The sequence below is a fragment of the Cottoperca gobio genome, chromosome 19, assembly GCF_900634415.1.
Source record: "Cottoperca gobio chromosome 19, fCotGob3.1, whole genome shotgun sequence".
Classification (NCBI taxonomy): domain Eukaryota; kingdom Metazoa; phylum Chordata; class Actinopteri; order Perciformes; family Bovichtidae; genus Cottoperca; species Cottoperca gobio.
In genome coordinates, this window is record NC_041373.1 from 16,954,849 (window position 1) to 16,978,816 (window position 23,968).

The 23,968-nt window shown below is 41.7% G+C and overlaps 4 protein-coding genes across 8 annotated transcripts in view; 2 read left to right on the plus strand and 2 right to left on the minus strand.

Annotated features, from left to right (window-relative positions):
- Positions 1-2,845: 2,845 nt before the first annotated feature.
- Positions 2,846-4,581, minus strand: LOC115024471 (parvalbumin, thymic-like). The gene is made up of 4 exons (XM_029456040.1): positions 4,267-4,581; positions 4,030-4,162; positions 3,791-3,900; positions 2,846-3,084 (listed from the first exon to the last, which is right to left on the minus strand). Exons 1-4 carry the CDS (start codon positions 4,325-4,327, stop codon positions 3,056-3,058), a joined length of 333 nt encoding a protein of 110 aa, XP_029311900.1. The 5' UTR covers positions 4,328-4,581; the 3' UTR covers positions 2,846-3,055.
- Positions 4,582-6,200: 1,619 nt separating this feature from the next.
- The window catches only part of LOC115024432 (serine/threonine-protein kinase LMTK2-like), a 29,004-nt gene continuing 11,236 nt past the window's right edge, over positions 6,201-23,968 (plus strand). The window contains exons 1-6 of one of the 5 annotated variants that reach the window (XM_029455963.1): positions 6,201-6,252; positions 14,453-14,534; positions 14,681-14,780; positions 15,858-16,531; positions 16,627-16,696; positions 17,369-18,825. In XM_029455963.1, coding sequence (XP_029311823.1) covers positions 16,148-16,531; positions 16,627-16,696; positions 17,369-17,553 — 639 coding nt within the window. In that variant the 5' untranslated portion in view covers positions 6,201-6,252; positions 14,453-14,534; positions 14,681-14,780; positions 15,858-16,147 and the 3' untranslated portion in view covers positions 17,554-18,825. The other 4 variants (XM_029455964.1, XM_029455965.1, XR_003834123.1 and 1 more) reach the window with 4 other exon arrangements.
- On the plus strand, positions 21,092-23,300 carry bhlha15 (basic helix-loop-helix family, member a15). Its single transcript, XM_029455966.1, has 2 exons — positions 21,092-21,333; positions 22,002-23,300. The coding sequence occupies exon 2, from the start codon at positions 22,056-22,058 to the stop codon at positions 22,611-22,613; it is 558 nt and encodes a 185-aa protein (XP_029311826.1). The 5' UTR covers positions 21,092-21,333; positions 22,002-22,055; the 3' UTR covers positions 22,614-23,300.
- tecpr1a (tectonin beta-propeller repeat containing 1a) overlaps positions 23,266-23,968 on the minus strand; it is a 14,834-nt gene continuing 14,131 nt past the window's right edge. The window contains 1 exon segment of the mRNA XM_029455961.1: positions 23,266-23,968. This exon segment is cut by the window's right edge and continues 1,137 nt beyond it. The gene's annotated coding sequence lies outside the window, so the exon portion shown is untranslated.

Consider the following 23,968-nt stretch of genomic DNA (forward strand, 5'->3'; position numbering starts at 1 on the left):
AGACTTTTCTCATGAGTAATGTAAACGGTTTTATTAGAATAGAAGAATATTGGGTGTATGGCCCTTTAAATATCAGTTTACACTGCCATCTTGGCCAAATAAGCCTTCTAAGTAATTCCTTAATAACAGAATTATATATTTATAAATATATATAATACTGTGTAATTGTTTCTGATTATGCAGCCTATAGTAAAGCACAAGCCACCCTATACATCATGATCCCCTATGATGATTAATTCCTGACACGTGCCGCTGAACTGTACAGTTTTGGTCAAAACGAGCCTGTGCGTAATTGGTATGCGTAAAATGTCTGCAATGATTTCGCTGGCATTCTAGTGTCAGAAAGTTGTTGTGATTGACTAATACAGGCGAAGGTGATGTGGTCACCTAGTAAAACATCATATTTTATTTGAAATCTTTATAGCTTTTTGTTTACAGGAATGTATAACTGACTTTACTCTGCTGCGTTTGGCTGAATGTAAAGGAGCTGCAGGAAGTGCCCGTGCACAGTTTACCTATTTCGTCTCTATAGCGAAACTTTCTGCAACGTTTAATGCATTATCGTTAATAATAATAACATATAATCATAATCTACTTGACATGCGGCTGAGGACCGTCAGCCAGGTTTTATTTTTGGAGCTCTTACTCCCATTCAGACCATTTCTCCTTATGGCGATGAAACTATTTGCGCTGCTATTTTAGGAAACAGCAAAAACTGATATCGGCATCGTCATTTTAACACTTCAGTGTGAATCCCACCGTGCGGTTGCGTAATGACCTGACAATGGAATTAAATAAGGAACTAGTCCAGAGGCTCTTTCCATGCCCATATTTGGTCTCATGACAGGTGCAGGCTGTCATGTGCCTCTCACACGTAAGGTGGCAGTGTTGGGATGTGACTAATATGTTATAGAGCTGATATTGAAATATCAGCAGATTTTAATTGTCTGAACAAATCACGTGAAAGGTAAATGAACAACGTATGGGTTTACAATACACTCTCGGTTTACCGGCAGACTCGGTTGAGATATCTCGTCTAATGTGTCACTTCCTGCACTTTCAGTTCAAATCTTCTCAAAAGCTCAGTAAAACTTATCTTTGGCCTTTAACATCTGCTGTGGTCAGCTGAGGTCTCTCACCTCAAGCGACTCGGCCATAGATACGGGAACTATTCCTGCCCTTCTTCAATATGAGGTTTAAATTACAGATATCTCACAGCGGGGATGAAACCCATCAAGCTATGAAGCAAGTCTGCAATTCGAGACAGCAACTCAGAGCTTTACATTTGAAATGTACATCGTACAAAATGTACAAAAACAATCATTCAATAGAATAATATTTTAAAAATAGGAATATTTAGCCTTAATTTCTCATAACGGGCGTCTAGGAATAAAGAAAATAAACAACCACATTGAGATTTGACTTTTACTTAGTGGCTCGAAGCTGCAGCGTGATGTTTATTTGGCCCTTCTGTGTGAACGAATGAGTGTTTTTAAAATCTCTAAAGCTCCATCTGAGAGCCAGAGTGTGTTCCCTCGTGCTGCAGCAGAATAAGAAGCGACCCACATTCTCTGCCGCCTGAAAGAAAGTTGCAAATTAAATGTGCCTCATTGACAGAAGTCCTGCAAATGTGCTGGCATAGAAAACTGGGTCATTGCAGTAACTCCTTGGACCCGCACTGCTGCAGCTCTGCCAGCCGCCCCAGGCCTCCCATCACTGAGATTCTTCTCCAGCTGTGTGTCCCACCCCCCCCCCCCCCCTCCCCAGAAACCTCTCTGGGCTGTAGTGGTTAAGCACACGGTGCCATAGAGCTGGACGCTGACTGGTATTGGTCCAGTGAGTCCGGTCCTGACGCCATTTACTCAAGAGAGTAAGATTTATTTAATATTTTTATTCATTGTGTTTTATCTGTGAATTTCTTATTTTAATGCACTTTGTAAACTTGTTTTTTAAAAAGGCTATAGAAATAAAGTTTATTATTATTATTATTATTATTATTATTATTATTATTATTATTATTATTATTATTATTATTATTATTATTATTATTATTATTATTATTATTAATTGTAGGTGCAATTTTGAGGTACTTTTACTTTATATAAGTATTTAAATATATTATTTAAATACTATTTTAATAATCTATTAAAGTTGTTTTTCATTCTGTTGATGATTTGCTGCTTTTCTTTGTCATATGTGATTTACAAACGAGTATATTTTATTTATTTTTATTTTTATTTATTTATTACACACAAAACGATTAATTGATTAATTGATTAATTGATTAATTGAGAAAATAAAACAGAAGATTAATTAATACTGAAAATAATCGTTTAGTTTCATCCCGAAGAAACAGAATTACTTCCACCTCAGTCAACTACAGCATAAAGTATCGTATATGTTAATATATTAAAGATAATAATAGTAATACAACACTGTCAGGAGGTATTCAGCATAATATGTTTTACTTTTAATACTTTCTCAGGACTTTTACTCATATTGCAATATTGAATATGTTGCTGCATCACTTTTACTGTAGCTGAACAATTTCAAAGAAAATGGGTGAAATGTTAAGTTCATGTCGTCAAAGTGTAAACATTCAATTCACACCAAATGACCCGACGTACGGTGTCACACTGAGGTTGCCAGAATGACAAACACTTCATTTGCACAGTGGAAAGTTGCTCATGTCGTTAATTGGAGAAACCAAAGCCTGGGCGGTGCTGGACTTCTCCCAGTGCTCAATATAACATCACAACCCGCAGCACGCGAGAGGATTGTGCTCATCACGAGCGTCTCTCTGGGTACGAGCAGGAACAAAACACGCGTCAACATTTCACGTAGAAAGGTTTGTTTATTGGTACACTTTTCTGTCAGGGAAAGACACAAAGCAGAAAGGCAACATTTACTTTGTTGGAGCTTTATTTTCATTACAACTCATCACTCTAAACACATAAGATCCCTGGATGCTATTTATTTAAGATAATACACATTAGAAAAAGAAGAGCGCCCTGAGATTATCACCATACGACGAGTCAAAGAGGTCACGCGTGTTTTATGAAGACTTGACCAGCGCAGAAAACTCTGCAAGAAGAAAAGACAGAGTTTTAGACATTTTTTATTCTGTTCTTTCACATTCATCCAGTAGAAATCCTCTTATTTCATTAAACTAAAACAACGTTATTATTATTTTATTATTATTATTATTTTAATTTATTATTTTAATTTATTATTTTATTATTATTATTATTATTATTTTTATTATTTTATTATTATTTTTTTTAATATTTCTCTGTTTGATTCTTTTTCCTTTCTGGAATAAGTTTATTTTATTTTATTTTTTTGTAAAAAAGTAAAGCTTGCTCTGATCTTTCTGTGATGTAGATAATTTATTTTTGTTTCTTTTTCAGCCAATCTCCTCTTATTTCTTCCATAATTGTATTTCTATATATTATTTTTGACAGTCTAATTGCTACTTGCTTTACATTTTTTTTTGTTTTTGAGTAAAATGTAAGGATTTAAAAGAAAAGAAAAGAAAGAACAGTATTATAGACGGAGGGTAAATCCTTGCATCTGATTGGCTTTTAGCCTTCATATGAAAAGTCACATGATCAGCTCTTAAAGGTCGCTCCTACACTTCACTGCAATAAGTAGCGTGTTGCTTCTTTTCACTCCTTAGTTTGCAGTTTAGAACTTAAGTGTGATTCATAGAAGTTTAATAAAACCTAAAATGCATCGACAACGCGAACATTCATGTCAAGTCGACTCCTGATCCCTCAGACCTGCCTACCTTCCCAGCCGATCTTCCCGTCTCCATCGGAGTCTCCCTGCAGCAGGAAACCTCTGGTCTCAGCTGCAGTCAGTGTCCTCGCTCCTTTGGAGAACTTCTGCAGGAACAGTCTGATGAAGAACAGGAAGACACACACACACACACACACAACCAAAAGGGAAGTCAATACACTCATTAAATATGTATATGTGTATGTATATGTATGTATGTATGTATATTCTCTGTGAGGGAAACTCAACTGTAACTCATCCTGTTCGATGAAGCCGCTTTTGTCCTGGTCCAAAACCGTAAAGACCTTCTTGATATCTGTCGGATTCTTCTTGGACAAACCCACCGTTTTGAAAAACATCTTGGGGCTGAAGGAATCCTTAGCTGAAAGTAAAACAAGATCACATCCCGTTAGTTTAACATCACGACACTGAAACTACATTAAAATGCAAGAAACAAAGGCGTTCCCGTGACAATCCTCCGCTCACCTTTACAAGCGCTAATAGCCGCAGTGATGTCCAAGGCTGCGAGGAAGTCGGTGATAGCCATGGTGCTGGAGAATGTGTTGTGGTGAGTGTTGGAGCCCGGTGCAATATGTGACCACCGACGGCAGAAAGACACTGTTGGTGACACTGAATGGGCTTCACCCAACCCTTGGTGTCAAAAACCACCAGCGTCCTTCTGTCCGCTGTCATCTGCAGCTGACCACTTCAGCAAACACTAACCGTGTGTGTTTGTGTGTGTTTTCTACAGCGCTTTCTCCAGGGGTCAGAGGTCACGGTGGATTTACCTCTACCCGAAGAGACCCCAGTCACGTCTGTAAACAAAACTCAGTTGAGGTTATATTTCGGTGCATCTGCAGGGAACATGGCTGGCCTGCATTTCCTCTTCGCCGGCGTTGCCAGCCACACTCGTGGTCGTCCCTGGCAGCGTTTCCGCACGCTGTAAACATCCTGTTATTATGGCCTCTGTCACTTTCAGGCTGCGCTCCACTCACAGTGTCCTTGTTCCCAAACGATGCTACATTTAGCATACGAGGAGCTCTGTTCTCAAATTAGTGGGTGTTTATTTGAAAAGATGTGCTAAAGAAATATGATGAGAGTCCGACTCACAGGGTTCATTAGAGTTCATATTAATATCCATACATATGAACTGTAGTTTCAAACTTACTTTCTTTCGTCTAAGTGCGTCAGATATCAGCTGCTGGGTGTCCTTTAGAAACGATTTGTGCGATGGATCCTTTTTCCTTTAGTGACGCACACATTTCCACTTACTGATGAAGAGCATCTGTCAGGAAATGATGTTCAAAATGCTAAAATTGGAACTTTTTGAGTTTTCTTCGCCCCACAGTTTGATATTTTCCGCACACTTTAGAGGCTTTAAATAAATACATTGTGAGTCTTTGTATGCAGCTGCATTCAGGGTGGAAGTCACGTCTCACCCTGCTGATTATAAGTTCAAATTAAAACAAGAATTACTGGATGGTCACAGCTTTCACTTTGAAACTGCAAACAAAAGACAACCTCTACAAGTGGCATGCGTACATTTTTTGATTTGCAATAAATTAGTCGCTGGGAGTCTCTGGAAAACCACCTGCTGAGGAATTCCCACACTTGCAGGTGGCTTGGCGGTTATTACTACACGATATAAAGTGTGATGAGCTGGTAAAGCACAAACCTTCCTCACAATATCTCTCTTCGGCTCATTTGACCCCTTTTGTGTAACTGAAATGCACTCGATGTGTCTTTGTGTCGGCTTTTCCTGCTTGTTAATGCCGTTATGATCTGAAAAGCATTTCTTTCCCATGGTTTTAATCCACATATGTGTTTATAGCTCCCGTGTGTGAGGGCCTGCTGGAGCGCTGGAGCTACTGCGTCATAGCGGCCTGAACAGGCAGCACGTGTGGGCCCAAGGCCTGGCGACAGTGACGTGAGCCTGGTTTCCTCAGGATGGACTACACTGAGGCCTGCAGCAACCAGAGGGGCAGAGGAACGACAAAAACATCCTCTGCTCCCCCTCTCGTACCTGCCCCCCCCCCTCAGCCTTGTCCCTTTCCCCACTCCGACGCTTGTTTTCAGGAAGACCAGGCTTCCTGCGTGATGGAGAGGAGGATGAGAGGAGGAAGAGGGGGGATGGGACAGACAGAGAGGGAGATGGATTGGGATGGGGGTGATGGTCCTGTGCACGTAGGGGTTTGGGGGGGTTTGTTGCATTGGCTGTTTCTTTGACAGACACAGGCAGCTGGAAGGAGTCTGAGACGCATGAACAGGGAAGATTATCATTTGTGTCGAATGAAACCTTTATTTCGCGTGAGAGAAATGTTGTACCATGTGAGCAAAGCAGACGGGGAGCCTGCTGCTCCACTTCATTTAAAGACAGAAGTTAATGCATTTCGTTTACATATAGAAATCCTGCAGGGACTTGGACCTGGAAGTTTGCAAGGGGATTAGCGCAGGACACGGGAACCAGCAGAGGTAAGTATCACACGCACAGATGGTTGGCTGAATCCTGCTTTTACTGGATAGGTTTGTACAAGTGTGCACATCCAGTGTGTAGCTCAGGGAAACTTTGACAGGATGCAGTCACACTATTGTGGGGATTAGTTGTGTGAAGTAATCATTTGTTGTATTATTTATGATTGGGGTAAAAGATAAAATAGTAGAAGTACAACGTTTCTTGAACAGCAGCATGAGATTGTCACTTTGTGTGCTCTCTCGTGACTGACTGTGTCGCGTCGTGCTATATCTTTACAATAGATATCATGAATGTGTCTCAGGTTGCTGAGTTGGTTGTCAACTAATTGTAGGTTTGATTGTTTGATCCCAGTGTGCAGACCAGCGCATTGTGACACCTTCACCCCCCCCCCCCCCCCCCACTCAGTGTGTGAAGGTGTAAATCAGAGACAATGTGAAGGTGAAGGTTGTCCACCCCACAGAAACATTTATTTAGATTTATTTTAACATTAATTCATTAATGCATGATCTTTTCAAATCTAACTAACTAGTCTAGTTTGTCACTGATTAAATAAATGTTTGCAGAGTTAAATTGTAAACTGTCGAGTGTGAGTAACTTGGTCAGCAGAGAAAAAGGAGGAACATTATCGAAGAGGTCGAAATCAATTTCTTTGAGCTGTTTAAGAGAAATCTTGACCTTTAACCTTTTCTGTGTGGAAAGAATAAAACAAGACATTTGGAACAACGTGTGTCAGATTCCAGTAGAAACTATTTATTTTGAAAGCCATCTTAATTCAGAGGGAAGATAATGTCATCAGGCTTGACCTAACGCTCCACCGCGTGCTAAACTAAATCTCTAAGTCCCTCTCGTTGGACTTCTCAGACACAGAGACGGACATAAAGACCCGTTCATCCATACATGCATCCCTGAGGAAAGTGGCTGCTCCTCCTTTTTGCTGGGCTCAGTTACTGCCTCTTCTATTTCTATCTGACCAGCTGTGGTGTGGGCATGCCAGTGACGCTCTCAAATTCAGCCAAGACGCCCTTCAAGCTCCACCCTCCACTCTCACTAACTCACAACTCGCTCTTTTGTTTTGCCACCAATCTTTCAATCTTTGTGGTTTTTCTGGAGTCCGTGTGTGTGTGTGTGTGTGCACGTGTGTGTGTTTTGACATGAATCTCTCCGTATGTGTCTGAGGTGTCTGTAACGTGCATCTATTTTGTGTATGTATACAGTAATGTACGTCAGTGCGTGTACATTGTGCACGAAAATAAGAAGAAACACTTTTTGATTGACAGTTAAAAATGTGTTTCAATACGCGTTCAACATACCAACCAGTCATCTCCACTTCTGATGAGTTAAATGTTCTGTCTTCACTCCAAAAGCTTCATTTCATAAACAAAACAACAGTTTAACATTTCGCTTAATAAAAAGTTGGACATTTTGGGGAAATGCACTGAGCTAACAATCATATGCTAGCTAAATATAAAGGTACAGCTAGCAACCGGCTAACTTAGCTTAGTAGAAAGACTGGAAACAGCTCGCCTGGCTTTCTTTAACACATAGAATAAAGTGTAACAACAACCATTTTCTGTTTTAAGTGGAGTCAGCTGATAGTCTGATACTAAACTAACACTGTAAGAGATCGGAAAGAACTATCTTCACAGTTCAAATTGAAAAAAAGGGCGGGAACTGGACGCTTTCACGTGCAGTTTGAAAAGTAAAAATCTGTTCAGCTACTGAGGACATATTAATGTCTAAAGCCGAGGAAACGGCCTTGCCTGCAATTTCTGGGGTCGAACACCAGCAAGCTTTTAGCTGTAGGTGTGTGATTTCAACATATTGACCCAGTGAAACACTGCACTGAAGTTTTGGCTGAGGGGAAACCATATTGCCGAGAACATAAAACCCTTTGAAAGGTCTCCTTAATGTGTCACATATGGGATATTGAGCTGGGGAGCATACGTTCCCAAAAAAAAACCTGCTCGTATGTTCCAGCCGTGTTGGAAGGCAGCAGTGCTCTGGAGTCGTCCCGCTTTCACAGGCTGGAGGGGGGAAGTTGATCCTCCTCGACACGGCAAAGATGAAAAAAATGTGTGTTTTAAATGCACAGCGGTGTATGTCCCGTTTCATGTGTTGTGTGTTTGAACCGTAACTAAGGGACAATCCTGACTCAATGCATTTTTGAATTAAATATGGTTGCTGATGTGAAACTGGATCAGGGCCTGAAGAATACCAGCAGCTTAGGGTGCAAGTGATAGGAGCTGTGCTGGGACAAGGGGGTAAGGGGGGAGTTAGGGACTCCCTCTGAGAGGGTAGGGGGTTGCAGCAAAGATAGTGCTGTCAGGGAGAAAGGCTCGGCCTGGATTTATGTACAGATGGATGTACGGGACATAGAAGCGTCCCTAAAATATGTTCTTTCTCAACAGCCTTATTTCCATGACATGGAAGCACCGTGTCCTGTTTCCTGTTCCTATAGTGTGAGGTAGTGTGATATACCCCAGGGCGTCCCACACAAAGATATTTATGTATATTCCGGTGCCACGGGTCTCTGTAAACCTCATCACATTTAAGATTAGCCGCTGAAACAGATCTGTTCTTATCTGATCAGGGTTGTGTGTGCGTAAATGAGATCTCTGTAAACGAGCGCTCGAACTCCTCCATTAACACGTTAGTGGAGGAGTCCCACAGCTGTCTCGGCCTGCGCCTGCTATCTGAGTGTCTTAGGTCAGAGGTCAGGGCCTTGCTTTTCAACACCTTTCCCATCGTCTTTTTGCCCGTCAGCAGTCCTGACATTTCAAATCAGTTCCTCCTCACTCGTGTGTGTGTGTGTGTGTGTGTGTGTGTGTGTGTGTGTGTGTGTGTGCGTGTGTGTGTCAACCGTGCGTTAACTTTATGTTATGGCTGAAATATATCGTTTCGCCCTGCTAAGCTGCTCCCTCAGCTGTGGTTGGATTACAGGGTGGGATGAGGTAAGTGTTTGCGTACAGACACAGTTGCAGGCGTTGCTCAACTTGCATGAAGTGACAGACAGGCACAAGCCTTTCACCGCTGGCTTCAGTACGAGACTGATATCATAGATTTTAGGGTATTTATTGGAGAATCGTACACGGAAAAGCTAAAAAAATGCAAAGAGGAAAAGAAACAATTCAAACTTCTTTATTCTTTATCCTTTATTTTCCCTAACACGGTTCACAGTTTGTCTGTGTGTGTGTGTGTGTGTGTGCTTCACAAATCCTGAAGCCAACTGCGACGATGTGCTGCAGTCTAGTGGAAGAACACGGCAAAGACATGTAGAGAAAACAACATTTCTGCTTCATTGATTTCTCTTTTCATTTCTTTGCTCTCTATTTGAATAACTGCAGACACTGCAAAACAATTAGTCATATAAATCCTATAAATAATTTAGGTGCAGCTTTCCACTGTAGGTGTAGCTCTTGGTGCGAGCATTTATTTTGAAATTCAACAGAAAAGTAAACTTAGTGAATAAACTGCACATAGAAATGGTTTACTGTGTAAACATGCGTTCTCTACTGTAACACTCGTCCGCACGTGTGTATCGAGCATTAATGTGTATTATTTAAAGGGCCGGAACATGAATAATTATGGACAACGTCACGGCTTTAAAGGCACAATGAGAAGGATTCGTCACAACATTTAAAGTCGGCCCCTCCTCCTCGGCTCTTTGAGGGTTGGTGCTCGCCGGCGGGTAAAAGCCAACCCCAGATTCACTTTCGTTTTAGAAAGAGCTTTGTTAGCTCGGCGTTTCACGTGACATTTGTCTATCGCCGCCGTGTCCACCATTTTTGTAGTTTCCTCTCGCATGTGTGCCTACGATCTGGTCACTACGTGTGTATAGAGGTTGGCGCCCAGAAACGTCCCGAACGCAGGAATATGCACAGGCTCTCTGCAGATACACACATGTAGTAAATCATAAGGGATTCTTTTTGTGCCTTTGAAGTGTGCACATCTTCAGTTTCCACTACACGCATGTTATTCTGGTGTGTTAATGACTGCAGCATGATGAAGGCAGTGATATTCCCTCTGACTCGACATAACAACAAACCTCCTTTTACACCCAGAACTTCTATTCAGTCTGTTACTTCACATCGCACCTTCATGCCAACACCAACAACGTCGTTCAGCAGGGTCCTGTTCTTGTTCTACCAAGTACACTTTGTGTAAACAAGATATTTATTGCCTCCTCTGTCATGAAACAGATTCTATATGTTGAATGATGGAGTAATAAATGACTGCTACTGATCCCGGCTCTTATAGCACCAGGAAATGAATAAAGATAGACTTACTCCCACCCATCCAAACCCTCAGACACAGATCCACCTGCCTCACACATCTCTCCTTCTGTCTCCGTCTGTGTGTAACAAACACACACTCCCCCTCCCTTTTTTTTTCCGCTCACACACACGCACACTTCTCCCAATATGGCAGTGCCCCTGGCAGCAGTGGTGCTAGTTGAGGCGGGCAGAGTTCCCAGGTCTGGACTAAGGAAGAGCAGGTGTACTGCTGTCAACAGAGGCTCATAAATACCCCACCAGCAATCTGAGATGGATTACAAGTTTATGTCATCATATTAAAGTCTCTCTGTCAGCAAACACTTCTAAGACCCTGTAATCTCTCGCATAAGAGAAAAGTATTTTCTCTCCACAAAGGGAGGTTAAGGCACAGCTGTGATGATAGTGCTGATCTGCAACAAATTAGTGACTCAATTCACAACCAGATACACCCTGGCTTCTATCATTTAAAACGTAAAGGCTGCACGGCTCCCCACAATACAACTAAATATCCTACAACGGTTGGAGTTAATGAGCACCATCATTAGCCACCCCTGCCAGGAAAACTCTTTGTGCCCTATGTCTGCTCGACACTCACAACAGTCTGCGCTGCACCTTCGCTAATACACACATCCCACTCCAAACGAGCCGTCGTGTCCCCCGATGTATTTAATCCTGTCTTGTTCAGCCTCACCTGTCTCGCTTAATCACTAAATACAAACATTAAGTTCCTCAGCTTACTTCACATGCTGACTAAAAGGAGGCATTAAATATTTATTACAGGAGCCACGCACCTTGAGCAAACATGTACACAAACAGTGACATGTTTACCACTCTGTATGTTGTTATTTTAGTGTCACATTTCACTCCCTCTCGCCCCCCCCCCTGCTCTGCAGCTGTGAGACCCTGCTGTGTCCAAATAAAGGCTGCAAACAGCCCTACCAGCGTTCTGACTGGATGTTTCCCTTTCCCATATTACCCACATTGCTTTGCAGTGCCCAATGCCATTGGGGTTGGACAGTGCCTTCAGCTCCGTTGGTGTTCCTCTTCAGGCCCTCGATCGGTGTGTATCCCGCATGCTCAGAATAAGCCCAAAGATCTCCAATTACCCTCCTCTCACGGATTGCTTGGTGTCACTCGCCGCCTGCCGGCTGGATCTGATGATTCTGCGCCCGCAGTGTAAAAGGATAGCTCCACAGTTCTCTTGGCGTGTAACTGTGCATGTTACAACACAACCGGAGCAGTCAAAGACACACCGGCAAACCAAAGCAATTAATTAAAAATTCAAGCTGAGGTGTCACCTCGGTGCTTGAGCTTGTTCTCACCCTCTTTAGCACAACAGACACATTCTTTATTCTGGTTCACCTGTTGATGCCCGTGAGGTCAAGTTTCCCTGTGTGCTTTGGGGGAATTGTGGGATTGAGACATTTCTCTGTGGACTTGGCGAGAGACTTGGCAGGCGACAGCTGTGACTAAAGGAGGAGCAGAGTGTGGAGAAATATGTTTGTTAGCAGATAATATAGGCTCCCTCAGCTTCAGACGGCCTGAAACCAAAGAGTATCCCTCATTCATCTGACACTTGGATGCAGAGGTTGTCGAGATATCAAATTATGAGCAAGTCAGACGGCACACATCCGTCATTCCTCCAAAGTGAAAATAGATAGTGCCGGAATAAGCTCACATTTAGGCTTTCAGCTCCGGCGACTGTATCACGTCCTTACATGTCATGTACTGCTAAGTCCAGTGAAAAAAGAGTTGACTATATTGAAACACGGTACTGTAAGCAGTCCGAGTGCACCGGCTGACCTGATAGGGGTGCATGGTTGCTGGGTGACACGGTGCCTCGGAGGACGACTGTACAGGGAAGGCAAAAAAAGCAAAAAGAGAGTGAAGGCAGGAAGGGGAAGGAGAGAAAGAAGAGAAATGCAACCGTTCGCTCTGAATGGAAACACCATCTGTCCATCTCTTTTGCTCCTTTCCTTCCTCTCTCTTGGACATCAGAGGTGGACTGAATGGTGACCTTTGTCGCCTCTTGGGAACAGCATCCTGATGCTGTCTGGGTGTGTGAAGCAGAACTCCAGCATCAGTGATTTTGTTGCCAGGGGGAGGATTATACCTGCGGACACTTCTTAATAAATGTTTGGAAGTTACATGATGATAATGATGATGAACACAACTGACAGCAGCAGCGGCAGCAGTACAGGAGCATATGCAGCAGCAGCAGTACAGGAGCATATGCAGCAGCAGTACAGGAGCATATGCAGCATATGCAGCAGCAGTACAGGAGCATGTGCAGCAGCAGTACAGGAGCATGTGCAGCAGCAGTATAGGAGCATGTGCAGCAGCAGTACAGGAGCATGTGCAGCAGCAGTACAGGAGCATGTGCAGCAGCAGTACAGGAGCATGTGCAGCAGCAGTAGTATATATAACAATTAATGTAGCAGCAACAGCATTTGTGTTTCTATTAACAAAAATAAGTGATGGACAGTAACTAAATCCATTTACTCAAGTATTATACTTAAGTACAATTTTAAAGTACTTTACTCTCTGAGGCAAATATTGTACTTTTTACTTTTACATTTTTTGATAATTTTAGCGACTTTGAAGATTCAGATTAATAATACAAAGTATAACCAACAAATAATGTATCAAGTATTAATATAGGTTAAGATAAAACATTGATCCCTTACCAGTATCCTTCTTTACCAACATTAATGCATCACTAGTTATAATTCACTAATATATCATTCTGAAATGGGCCGGTGTGCAGAATGATATATAAATATCTTACCTTGTGCCAACTTTGTAAGGCCAAACAAGGGGACATTTGTACTTTTAGTACATTTTGATGCTCATACTTTTACCTGTAAGAGTATTTCTCAGCCTTATTTCCTGTTTTATTTTGGAGCTCTCTCCTCGACGTCAGTGCTGCTGCTGTTCTGCCTCCAGCCTCTAGAGGGAGCTAATGTTCACTGTTGCATCTCGTGAGGCCAAAAGACAGGTTGTGTTTTACATGTACAGGAAGTAAATGCGTTTGAAATCTGATTTCATGGTAAATAATTGAACGTATTGTGTTTAGTACATAAAATTAACCTTATTGCAACACATGGTATTTATCATATCAAAGGTGGGATGAAAATACACGTAACATTTAATGTTGGTGTATACATGCAGAATGCATCGAATTTGAACAAGCATTCATATCCAAGAAAAGATTAATAGATTAAGATTAAATTTAACAAAATAAACGGTATAAATTGAGCTTGAATATAATAAATAAATAATAATAATAATAATAATAGTAATATTAATACAATTATTATTATTATTATTATTATTAAATGCTTAAATATATAAATGAAATTTAAAACTGAGACTATTAAATATAATAATAATAATTAGAGAATTAATAAAGAACATAATGAGGATGACTTTAATTGTAAGCCAATTTAACAATTAAATAAATAGTTTTTCCCGCATCTCTTATAGTTTTTGGTTTAGTGTTCCATAATTTTGGAGCATCACAGCTTCCCATGTCACTGCTCTGGTGTTTGCATGAAGTATAATGTATGTATGACTTATTAAGAATATTGTAACTCGTGTCGATGTCACTGTGACATCCACTGTGCTGTTATTCGCTATCACTCAGGCTGTTGTGTTGCCTTAGACCAGATAAGTTATTGATTCCCATCATGCACTCTGCTGCTGCAGAAAGGCCAGCAGCCTCCAGGGAGTGCGCTGTATATGTGAGCTCTTTGTCCTTCCTCTGTCCTCACATCCTTTCTCTTCATCACCCTTCATTCACTCCTCTTCCACCCCCCGTACCTCCTCTGATTTATTTCATTCATTCCCTCTCTACCTCGCCTGACCCCCCCTCTCTTGTTCCTGTGCATCCCTCTATCTCCTCTCTCTCTGTCCATATGTTTAGCTCGTCTCTTTCCGTGCCCTCAATGAGGTGTCTGCCGTGCAGTGAAAGCCGGGGGAAATGAGCGGGGCTCGCAGAATGCAAGGTAGGAAGAGAAATATGCTGCGTGTCATGCGTGGTCAGGATGCAGAGAGATCAAAAGTGTTGCAACGCATCTTTTGCAGCGTCATGATGCAGCAAGATCTCGAAGCAATGAGTTGATAACCATGTTCCTCGCTTTCCTTTTTACAGAGTTAAAGTACTTCAGGGATGGAGCTACGTTGGTGATTTCGTTGGATGGTTTTAATTGGCTGTCTAAAAGGAGATGCAGTGACAAAGAAGTCAAGAATAGGTATTATTTAGAGTTTTTATCCCTGTAATCGATGGAGACTTTGTACGCTTGGTGTGTGTGTGTCTTTCTCTCTTGTGGTGGTGGGACTTATGGGTGTCTTTCCTCTGAGCCGCTCCACCTGTTACACAGTGAGGTGTTAATTTACCTGAAACAGGGCAGATTTCAGGCTTTACGGCCTACTGCATACGTGTGTTTGTGTGTGTGTGTGTGTGTGTGTGTGTCCTTTCACATCCTTTACGTCACAGCTGCTGTGAGTCAGCGCCTCTCTTCCTTTCCTGAGTCACTCATCCAGCGGTTGCTTGGTTACTGCAGAGCGGTAAAAGTTTCCTATTGCGTCTTTGTCTCCGCGGATGGATGGGCGCCGATATTTATTCAGGCTCAGGAGTGAGTGGCCAAATAATGTATGTGTTTGTGCGTGCACCGTTTCATCCAACGGACAAAAGGCTGACAAATCAGTTTCAGTACATCCTGTTGTTAACACTGGAGGGGCTGTCTGCGCACTGCAGCTGACCTCCTGAAATCTTAAAAGAGCGAAATGGAATTATATTAGTCTGTAAGAGGAGATTATCTTTAGACAAAGCTGACATGTTATCTTGGGTTAAAGTGGACCATCCCCCCCCCCCCCCCCAACTACAATTTGGCCGGGCAGTGACTCTAAACATGTAATTTACTGTCAGTGTTGGGCATAATCCTTAAAAATATGTCTCCAACACTGTTGACTAATGCCATGCCACTATACTTATTTGGCTATATGCCACTTGCAATAATGGATTACTGACCCCGTGGGGGGTGCTTCACCAAAATGTCACTCAGAGAGACACATACCAGCCAGTAAGAGACTCAAAATGACCAATTAAGAAACATAAAACATCTTCAAAGAGACATAAAAGAACTACAAAGAGATGCAAATAGACTCAAAGCGGCCATGGAAAAGGGAAAAACAACCACACAGAGACACGAAGTGAACAAAAAACGTTTACTTTGACATCTTATGTGTAATTTATTGGATCACTGAAAACGGTGTTATTTCTTTACACAATACAAGTCTCAATGAGTCGTTGTGCATCATTCACGCAGGAATGAAGAGCTCCGGCTGCTGATCTCCTCAGGTCACATGATCCGGGCCGATGAAGAGCTGCAGGCGATCACCTGCATCCTCGATCAAAGAGGAAGTGCGGCCCCAGAGTTATGGAGGACCAGTGACAGCAGATCCAGCTCGGTAACGCGGTCCCCCGCTCTTCTCTGCCTCCCCTCGACATCGTCGTCGTCTGCCGGAGGAGCCCGCGCGTCGTCCAGCCCTCAATTCTTTAGCTTCTTCGCTCCCAGAGCGTCCAAAGGAGGCCCAATGGACCAGACTTATTCTAAACATGCAGGACATTTTCAGTTTGATCAAGAAGGACTCGAACATGGTGACCCAGCAGGACAGTTTCACACTGAATCAGCACAACAGCTTTATAATCTTCTGTGATGAGGACGTACCACTACCACGTTTTGGTGGCATACACGCTGAGGCTTGTGGGACGTCCAAAGGGGATACTGGTTGGCATAACAACATGTTAAGTGACGGCCCCAACACCAACGACTCTAACGGGAATCAACACGAAGCGGTGAACAGAGACCATTTTAACAACCTTAAAAGCCTGAAATCCTGTCGAATCTACGGCGCTCCGGGGGTTTTGTCTCAGAGGGACTTTAATAAGAGGAGGAGCGTGACCTTTGATGATGATGTCATCGTCTACCTGTTCGATCAGGTACTGCTTCTGTTCACGCATGTGAAGATTACATTCTCTGTGGCTGTGACACTTCCTGTTTTATTTCCACTGACCATCAACTGCTATCTTCTTAGGGGAGTCCCACCATGGAGCTGCACAGTGAGGCCTGCTCATCTCCGCCAGATGTCACTTTAGAAGACAGTGGTATTCTTTTTGCATGTTTCATCCCACATATTGTGTATAATTAACATTACTGCTGACCATTGTGTAGTAACTAAGTACATTTACTCAAGTAATGTTAAGTAAAACTTTACTTGAGTAGTTCCATTTCATAGCACTTCATTCTACACATATTTCACATTGTACTCGACATAGTGACAAGTTGTGATACATTGTTATAGATTAAACTTATAATAACAGTAGAATATACTTTCAATGAGCTCGACCAGCTACAACAGTACAATGCTGCTTATTAATTCATCAGTAATAATGATTTAATGATACAGTATATAATAGATTTGCTCTGAAATGAGCATCAACTTCCTATATTTTTGATTAATTTGGGTTGAAACAGGATATTCAAAGGGATTATTCAAAGGATTAAAGGTTTGGAATTGTTTTTATTGTATTTTAATGGTGCCGCATGAATAATTAAGTCATTAATTGATAAATAAGGTCATGTTTGGACACTAAAACGTGTCTATTTTGTTTGATAATGTCACTAAGTTCTTCAAACTGAAATGCCTCTGACACAGTAACACGATCAGGGTGGGAACAGCAGGGGTTAACACACATTAATGTTCCTAAATCCTGCTAATCCCAGATGCTGCAGGCTATTGGCACTTCGTTGACACTAACTGTGTGTTTTTCCTGCAGGCTTGGAGTGGGAAGACGACTTCTCAGCTTTGGAGAAGAACTGCCATTTTCAGTGTGTCAGACACTCTCCGCAGCGCAGCCTTTCCCTGCCAACACGAAGCACCGCTGCTCTGTCCCGCCGCTTCTTTCTCTCCCAAACCTGTCTGTTCCTCACCCATGTCACCGAGTCAGACCTTGAGCTGTGAGATAAAAGGTTATTCACACACACATATTGAGTTGTAGGTGCTGATTTCTATGACACGGTGGTGGTCAAATGGAGCCTTTTCGTGTGCCGTCAGCCAAAGGCCAGCTCACTGTCACCATGGCCTAATGTGACATCCACACTTGTTTTTCTTTCAGACAGCCAGCCTTGGCCTAATGGAAAAAGTGACTAATCGTCCTCTTCACCTTCTCCCTCCTCTTTTATGATGAGTCAGGGGATTTTAATGGCTTTTTTTTCTCTCTCGGCTCCAAATGGATTCAAAGCACCTGGCGTTCATGACATCACAGCCACGCAGGACTGTGTGACGGTGCATTCAGCTTTCACAGTTGTTAGTATGACAAGATCACAGGCTGTGATGTGAGAAAAGAACACATAACGTAGCAGTGCTGGTACTTTTCCAGCTGCAGACGTCTTTGAAAGCTGTGTTCAATCAATTTAATTTAATAAATTGTGACTGAAATCTCATTTGAATTGTTGTATTTCAACAAATTCCAGGTTAATCTGGGAATACAAGGAGTATACGTTGTTTATTTATATAGTTTGTTTTTGTTAAACAGAGCATGCTTGTGGAGGCCCTGTTTGCTTGCCTCATTACTAAAGTGTATTCAGCTCAGAATTTATCAGCGGCTGTGGCTGAATAAACAGTGTAAGCCTTAGGGCCAATGGAGCCAGAAACTGAACAAACTAAAAGTAACAGATAGTGTTTCCACAGAGCCAGCATCAGCAAGGTTTGGTTGATTAGATACAGTGTACCTGAGGAGGAAACAGTGAACCTGGCAGGACCAGGTTTTTATTATTCACACACACACACACACACACACACACACACACACACACACACACACACACACACACACACACACACACACAGTTCAAGGACACCAACAGTGTTTGGCTCAACGAGCTGGGAGCGTCACACCTGCATTATTGTTGTGGTTACATGTTTGTGATATTCTCCCATAATTTAGCTAAAAGTCAAATTATAATGTTGTTCTTTGAATTTAAACCACATACTGCTCGGTAATGTCCTATTTTTAACTGTAGGCTACCATGAAGTTTGTTTTTGTTGTCCAAATGTGCTATTACAGGTTTTCCTTCAAGCTAACGTGCCACTTAGCTTTAACATTGTTGCATTAAAGAGGAAAGCATTTTTTATTATTTGGGAATACTTTCTTTTTTGGAAGAAACTGAGCAACAAAAAATATGAATTCTTTAACATGTTTCTCTAATAAATGCATTAAATATTTTGCTTACTGCTGCTTCACTGTTGCTACATTTTTCTTGTTAAGCAGCGCATGCTAGCTGCTAGCTGCTAGCTGCTAGCTCACTTGTGCCTTTCCTCCGTGTGGCTCCTAAACGTCATGTTTTGATATGAAAGTGTTTAGAACTATCTTTACATTAAACATTATATTTTAGGAACGTCTTTTGGTTTAGTTACGAACTTCACAAATTTAGAAATTATTATAAAAGGGATGTAAACACACGTAGGAAGAACACTAGCATCTAAGCTAGTTGGGCTAATCTCTGACAACAGAAAACAAAGGCACATGCACTTGTGAAGCTCTCAATTTAATAGATTTATTAGACTTTAAATCTACACAATTGATATATAAAGTAAAGGATACGACATTTTAATACTGTATCCTGAAGTTGTTCCAAATTGGAGAGAGTCAGTATGAATTAAGAGGTGTTTACAAAAACAGGAAAATAAATGAAAATACACTAAATAGATTTAAAAAACATTATTAAAAAATAAGATGATTAAAAATATAAAACTGAGATATCCTATGAACACTAGTTTGTACTATATGAATTATTGTTTGGGACTTTTGGGTAGCCTATAAGCCTATATTTATTTTCTTTCTTTCATTTTCAGTGTAGACTATACATTTAAAGGGAATTGAGAGAAATAATTAATGTAAAAAGTGTAGGTGTGATAAACTACGGCTTCATCCTACAACTTTTTATTCATCATAAACTTGCTTTGGCTTCACTTCTTCCACAGTAATGACTTTAGTTTATTAGTTATTTGCTTTTCAAATGTGTATTTGAGTTGTATAAGTTGCAAAAAGTATCGACTAATAAAAACAATAAATGATCGATATTGAGAGCAGAATTTATAAGCTTATAGCTACTTTTACTTTTTGATAGTTTAACAATAAAGATATGGTAAACATAGGAGAACTATGAATGGGCAAGCAGCGTATCTCACTGCCACCCTGTCTCTATCTATCATCACAGCAGGAAAGGGCAAATAATCTTAACTGCCAACAGTTGTGTTTGGACCTCCATGTGGAACAGACGAGGTGGAATTACTTCATTTTACACAGACAAGTGGGTAAAAGGCGTGTTTGGGTGATTATTCAGGCAGGCTAAATGTGTAGTTATGCTCTATCCTTGTTTGTTCGGTGACTTTGTTTATTTTACATTTGATCTATTTGCAGGGAAAACAACAGTTCAGTGCAAAAAAAAGTTTTTAAAAAAACGGTTTGTCTGGTAAACAATGTGAGAAATGAGACCTGGTGCTGCTTCTGTACATTGAGGTGTAGCCTGGAGGACTGTATTCAAATGAAGCAGCGGAAGGTGATAAGCCACAATGGAAATTATGTTAACTGCTTGGAGTTAAAGGAGTGGACGAGGAGTGTTTCTGTGTCACGGCTCGGGAATCACAGAACCCCGAAAGCAGGAATTCAGAAGCGGCTGAATGTCTAAAAACAACAAGCTGGAGTCACAAAGCAGGGAAAGTCAAAAGCGTCACTCGGGTTATGGGTGTCAGGCAGAATCAAACTTAATGAGGTCCAGGTGTGGACACGGGCAGCTCAGGTGAGGGGGACAGGAGAGTTAGTGATCAGGCAGCTGAATCAAGGTTAACTCGTGACATTCTGACTCTGTTAACTATCTCCACAGGCCAAATAATGTTAATAATGTTCATTATGGTGGCTTTCAATGGCATATGATGCAACAACGTTGTGCTAATATGACATGATAATAATACTATTGGGAGGGAAAACATTTTTTGTTATTCTATTCTGATTATCTGCATAAAAGTACATTCACTCAAATACTGCGAGTACAACTTTGAGGCACTTTCCATTATATGAAACTTCATTCCCGACGTAGGTATTGTACTTTTACACCACTTCACAGTTGTACTTTTAGAATTTACACACACAATTTGATCAGTTTATAAATTATGGCATTGACACGATTAAAATGAGCTCCAACTCGACCGATTACAGCATTAAAGTACCGCTTAATGCATCAATAATAATAATAGATCACAGCCATTCTACAGAATTTATATTTTGCTAAAACTTTTGTACTTTTAAGTAAAACTTTGAATGCAGGATCTTTACTTGAAATACTATTTTTACTTAGTCTTATAATGATCTGAATACTCCACAACCAACTGCTGCAGGATATCAAATAAAATGGTGAATTTAGTTTTTGGATGCATTTCTTTTCTTTTCTATTGGACACTGCAGGAATCGTTCACACTGCATTATAATTGCAGTGTTGTGACATTGTGCAGCAGCACAGAGCTGGAGGGACTGGGCTCGCTCTCTGATTGGCTGAGCAGCGCTACGTGTACATCAGTCCGCTCCAGGTAGCTCGCATGTGACAGTAATCTGCGCGCGTGTGTGTGTGTGTCTGCTGCTCTCTCCGCTCTTCACTTTACATGATGGTGCATTGAATGACCGGCTGCATGCTGGCGATTTTTCTATAAAAACTCAGGAGTTGGAAAGTTATTTTAACGTCCAAGGTAAGGCTTTTATTATATTTTATTTATTTAAGTTGTTTCATTCACTTTAATGGCTGCTGCGAGTTTCTCATTTTACTATTTTTGTCTGTTTATCTCATATCAGTTACAACATTATTGTAGATTAAACTTGGGTTAGGAAAATACAGAGAGGGATGTTGGAGTTTATGGTGTGCACTAATCTATGCAAAACAGCTTTATCTTAAAAGTTTGAGCCGTTTTAAACATAAGCATATTTAATAATACAGAAAATAATCCATTGTTTATGAATCCACTGTAATAAACCTTTAATTTAAGCAGCACATGTCAACACAATGACTGACTTCGGGAAGTTCCTTCATCGATAACACATTTCAAGTTAAACATCTACTGGTCAAAATAAAGTTAAAGAGCATTGGAGGTGTTCTAGCTGAGTGCTGGCTGCTCTCTGAGGTCTTGTGAGTGTAACCTTGAAATGGGCATTATCGCGGGACTGTGGGGATAAGAGAGGTGTAGATTAACAAACCAACATCATGGAGTTTTCACACTGCAAGAGGCTGATTAGATACAACAGGATGCAGGGCTGTTTGAATTGGAGAGATGATTATTTTTGTTTTGGGAGAAGTCTTTGAATTCACGTTAAAATGCCACTTTTGTGTATTTAATTAGTTCATTCCCATCTTTACTTCCAGTTACAACTGCGAGATCTTCCTCGTCAGAGCGAGAAAGGTGAAGGAGGCAGCAGGATGAAGTCCAAAGGGAAGGCTGTGAAACCCTCCAGGAGGACCTGGTCTGACCCGGAGCCAGAACCAGACACAGAACCAGAACCAGGTTCCAGTGAGCAGGAAGGCTCAGAGGCCTCGGTCCGGATCGGCGGCTCCTGGAGGGGGTCGCTGAGGGGCGGGAATGGTAAGCGACAAAGAGGCGGAGGCCGGCGGCGCAGGCAGCACGGCTCCAGCACCAAGGAACGCAGCACCCGCCGACTAGAGAGCAACGAGCGGGAACGCCAGCGCATGCACAAACTCAACAACGCCTTCCAAGCATTGCGCGAGGCCATCCCCCACGTGAACACCGACAAGAAGCTGTCCAAGATCGAGACACTGACCCTGGCAAAGAATTATATCAAAGCACTAACAACCATCGTCGTGGACATGTCGGGGGCCTCCCTGCCCGCTGGCGGGGTCCCGTCAGAGGCCAGCACTGCCAAGCTGCTCCAGTGCTACCAAAAGCACCTGGAGGAGGATGGGGAGGACGATCTCACCCAGTACCTCACCCACATGCACAGCTTCAGCCAGCGCAGCTAACAATGGCTGCAGACCAGGAGGCTGTCTCCAAGGCAGAGAGGTTTGGGGTGACCTTTCGGGTCAAATCTCAAACGATCTCTGGGATCTGCTCAGAAGTGGTTCTCTGTAGGACATGGGTTCTCACGACAGTAAACCCATAGCAGGAGGTGGGCCGTCTCGAAGCTTGCCCTTCATGCAAAATGTGGAATGATTTGAGGACCATTCCCCGAGCAGACTCAAAGACCGCAGATGGATCGCGGTTGTGAGGAGCGAGAAGACTCATCCGTTGTTGTACTCAGAAAGAGTTCATCTTTCGCAACTCTGTTTCTTTCATTTTCATTCGCTAAGCGTCGAGCCCGTGCAGGAACTTGTTCTCTTTTGTGTTATCTTGTGATCTTCTTGTGTGTTTTTCTGCTGAGAAACCTGCTGGGCGTATAGCTTCTAGTCATAACTGTCACAACCAGGGAGAACAGAAAGGCAAGCGGCAGGTCTGAATATTGAAATGTCAAAGCTAGCGAGTGTGTTTGCTCACGACGACACTCTTACAGGTTGTGCACTCATAGCTGGAAGGCACAGATAATATTTGAAAGTGTGTGTTATTTTACTTTTTGCTTTGTCTCCACGTGTCTCATTGCAGGACATTGTAGTGAAAAAGATCAGGAGAAACTATTTGGGGAGTTATTATCAATAAACACATTTATTTATTAACAGACAAGCACTGTTACTTTGACCATGCACAACACTTGAGAAATGTACTCCACAATGTCAACAGCACTGATGTGCACGCTACAGTAACACAGTATGCTCTTCACAGATCGCTGTACACGTTCAGTCTCTCCAAAGGCTGCATCGTATTCAGACAGTACATTATGATATGAGGGGGGGGGGGGGAATGTAAGCAAATGCTAAAATAAATTAATGCCTGAAATAATAATTCAGTGTGGTTACGATTATTTATTAAAAAGGAAAACTATTTAAATTAAATACTTTGTCACAACTCCACCGTAACATATTACAATTGCAGAAACCACTATTGTATAATATTAATATTTTACAGATTTATAACAAAAATATAGTGTTTTTAAAACATTTTCTTCTCATTGCTCAGTCGTTCTACCACCAACAGGAAGTAGACGACGGCACACAAATGCAAACATTCTCCTGAGAAAGAGGAAGGTTCAGTTTTAGCATTTCAACCACAAGACTTTTACAACGTGTCCACACTTGTCCCTTATTTATAACGCTAACCATTGCACATACTCCATGACACCGACAGAACAATAAAACATTTTTAGAAAACAAAAAATTGAAATGTTTATATAACATTAGTCCACTATAGGTACAAGGCAAGCAGCAACCACCACAGGTAAATGAAG

Coding starts and splice junctions, on each gene's coding strand:
- LOC115024471 (XM_029456040.1), bottom strand. CDS start 4,327: ATGGCTATCACCGACTTCCTCGCAGCCTTGGACATCACTGCGGCTATT. Junction 4,163..4,266: donor GGCTATTAGCGCTTGTAAAG/GTGAGCGGAGGA, acceptor TTTTACTTTCAG/CTAAGGATTCCTTCAGCCCC. Junction 3,901..4,029: donor ATCGAACAGGATGAGTTACA/GTTGAGTTTCCC, acceptor GTTCTTCATCAG/ACTGTTCCTGCAGAAGTTCT.
- bhlha15 (XM_029455966.1), top strand. CDS start 22,056: ATGAAGTCCAAAGGGAAGGCTGTGAAACCCTCCAGGAGGACCTGGTCT.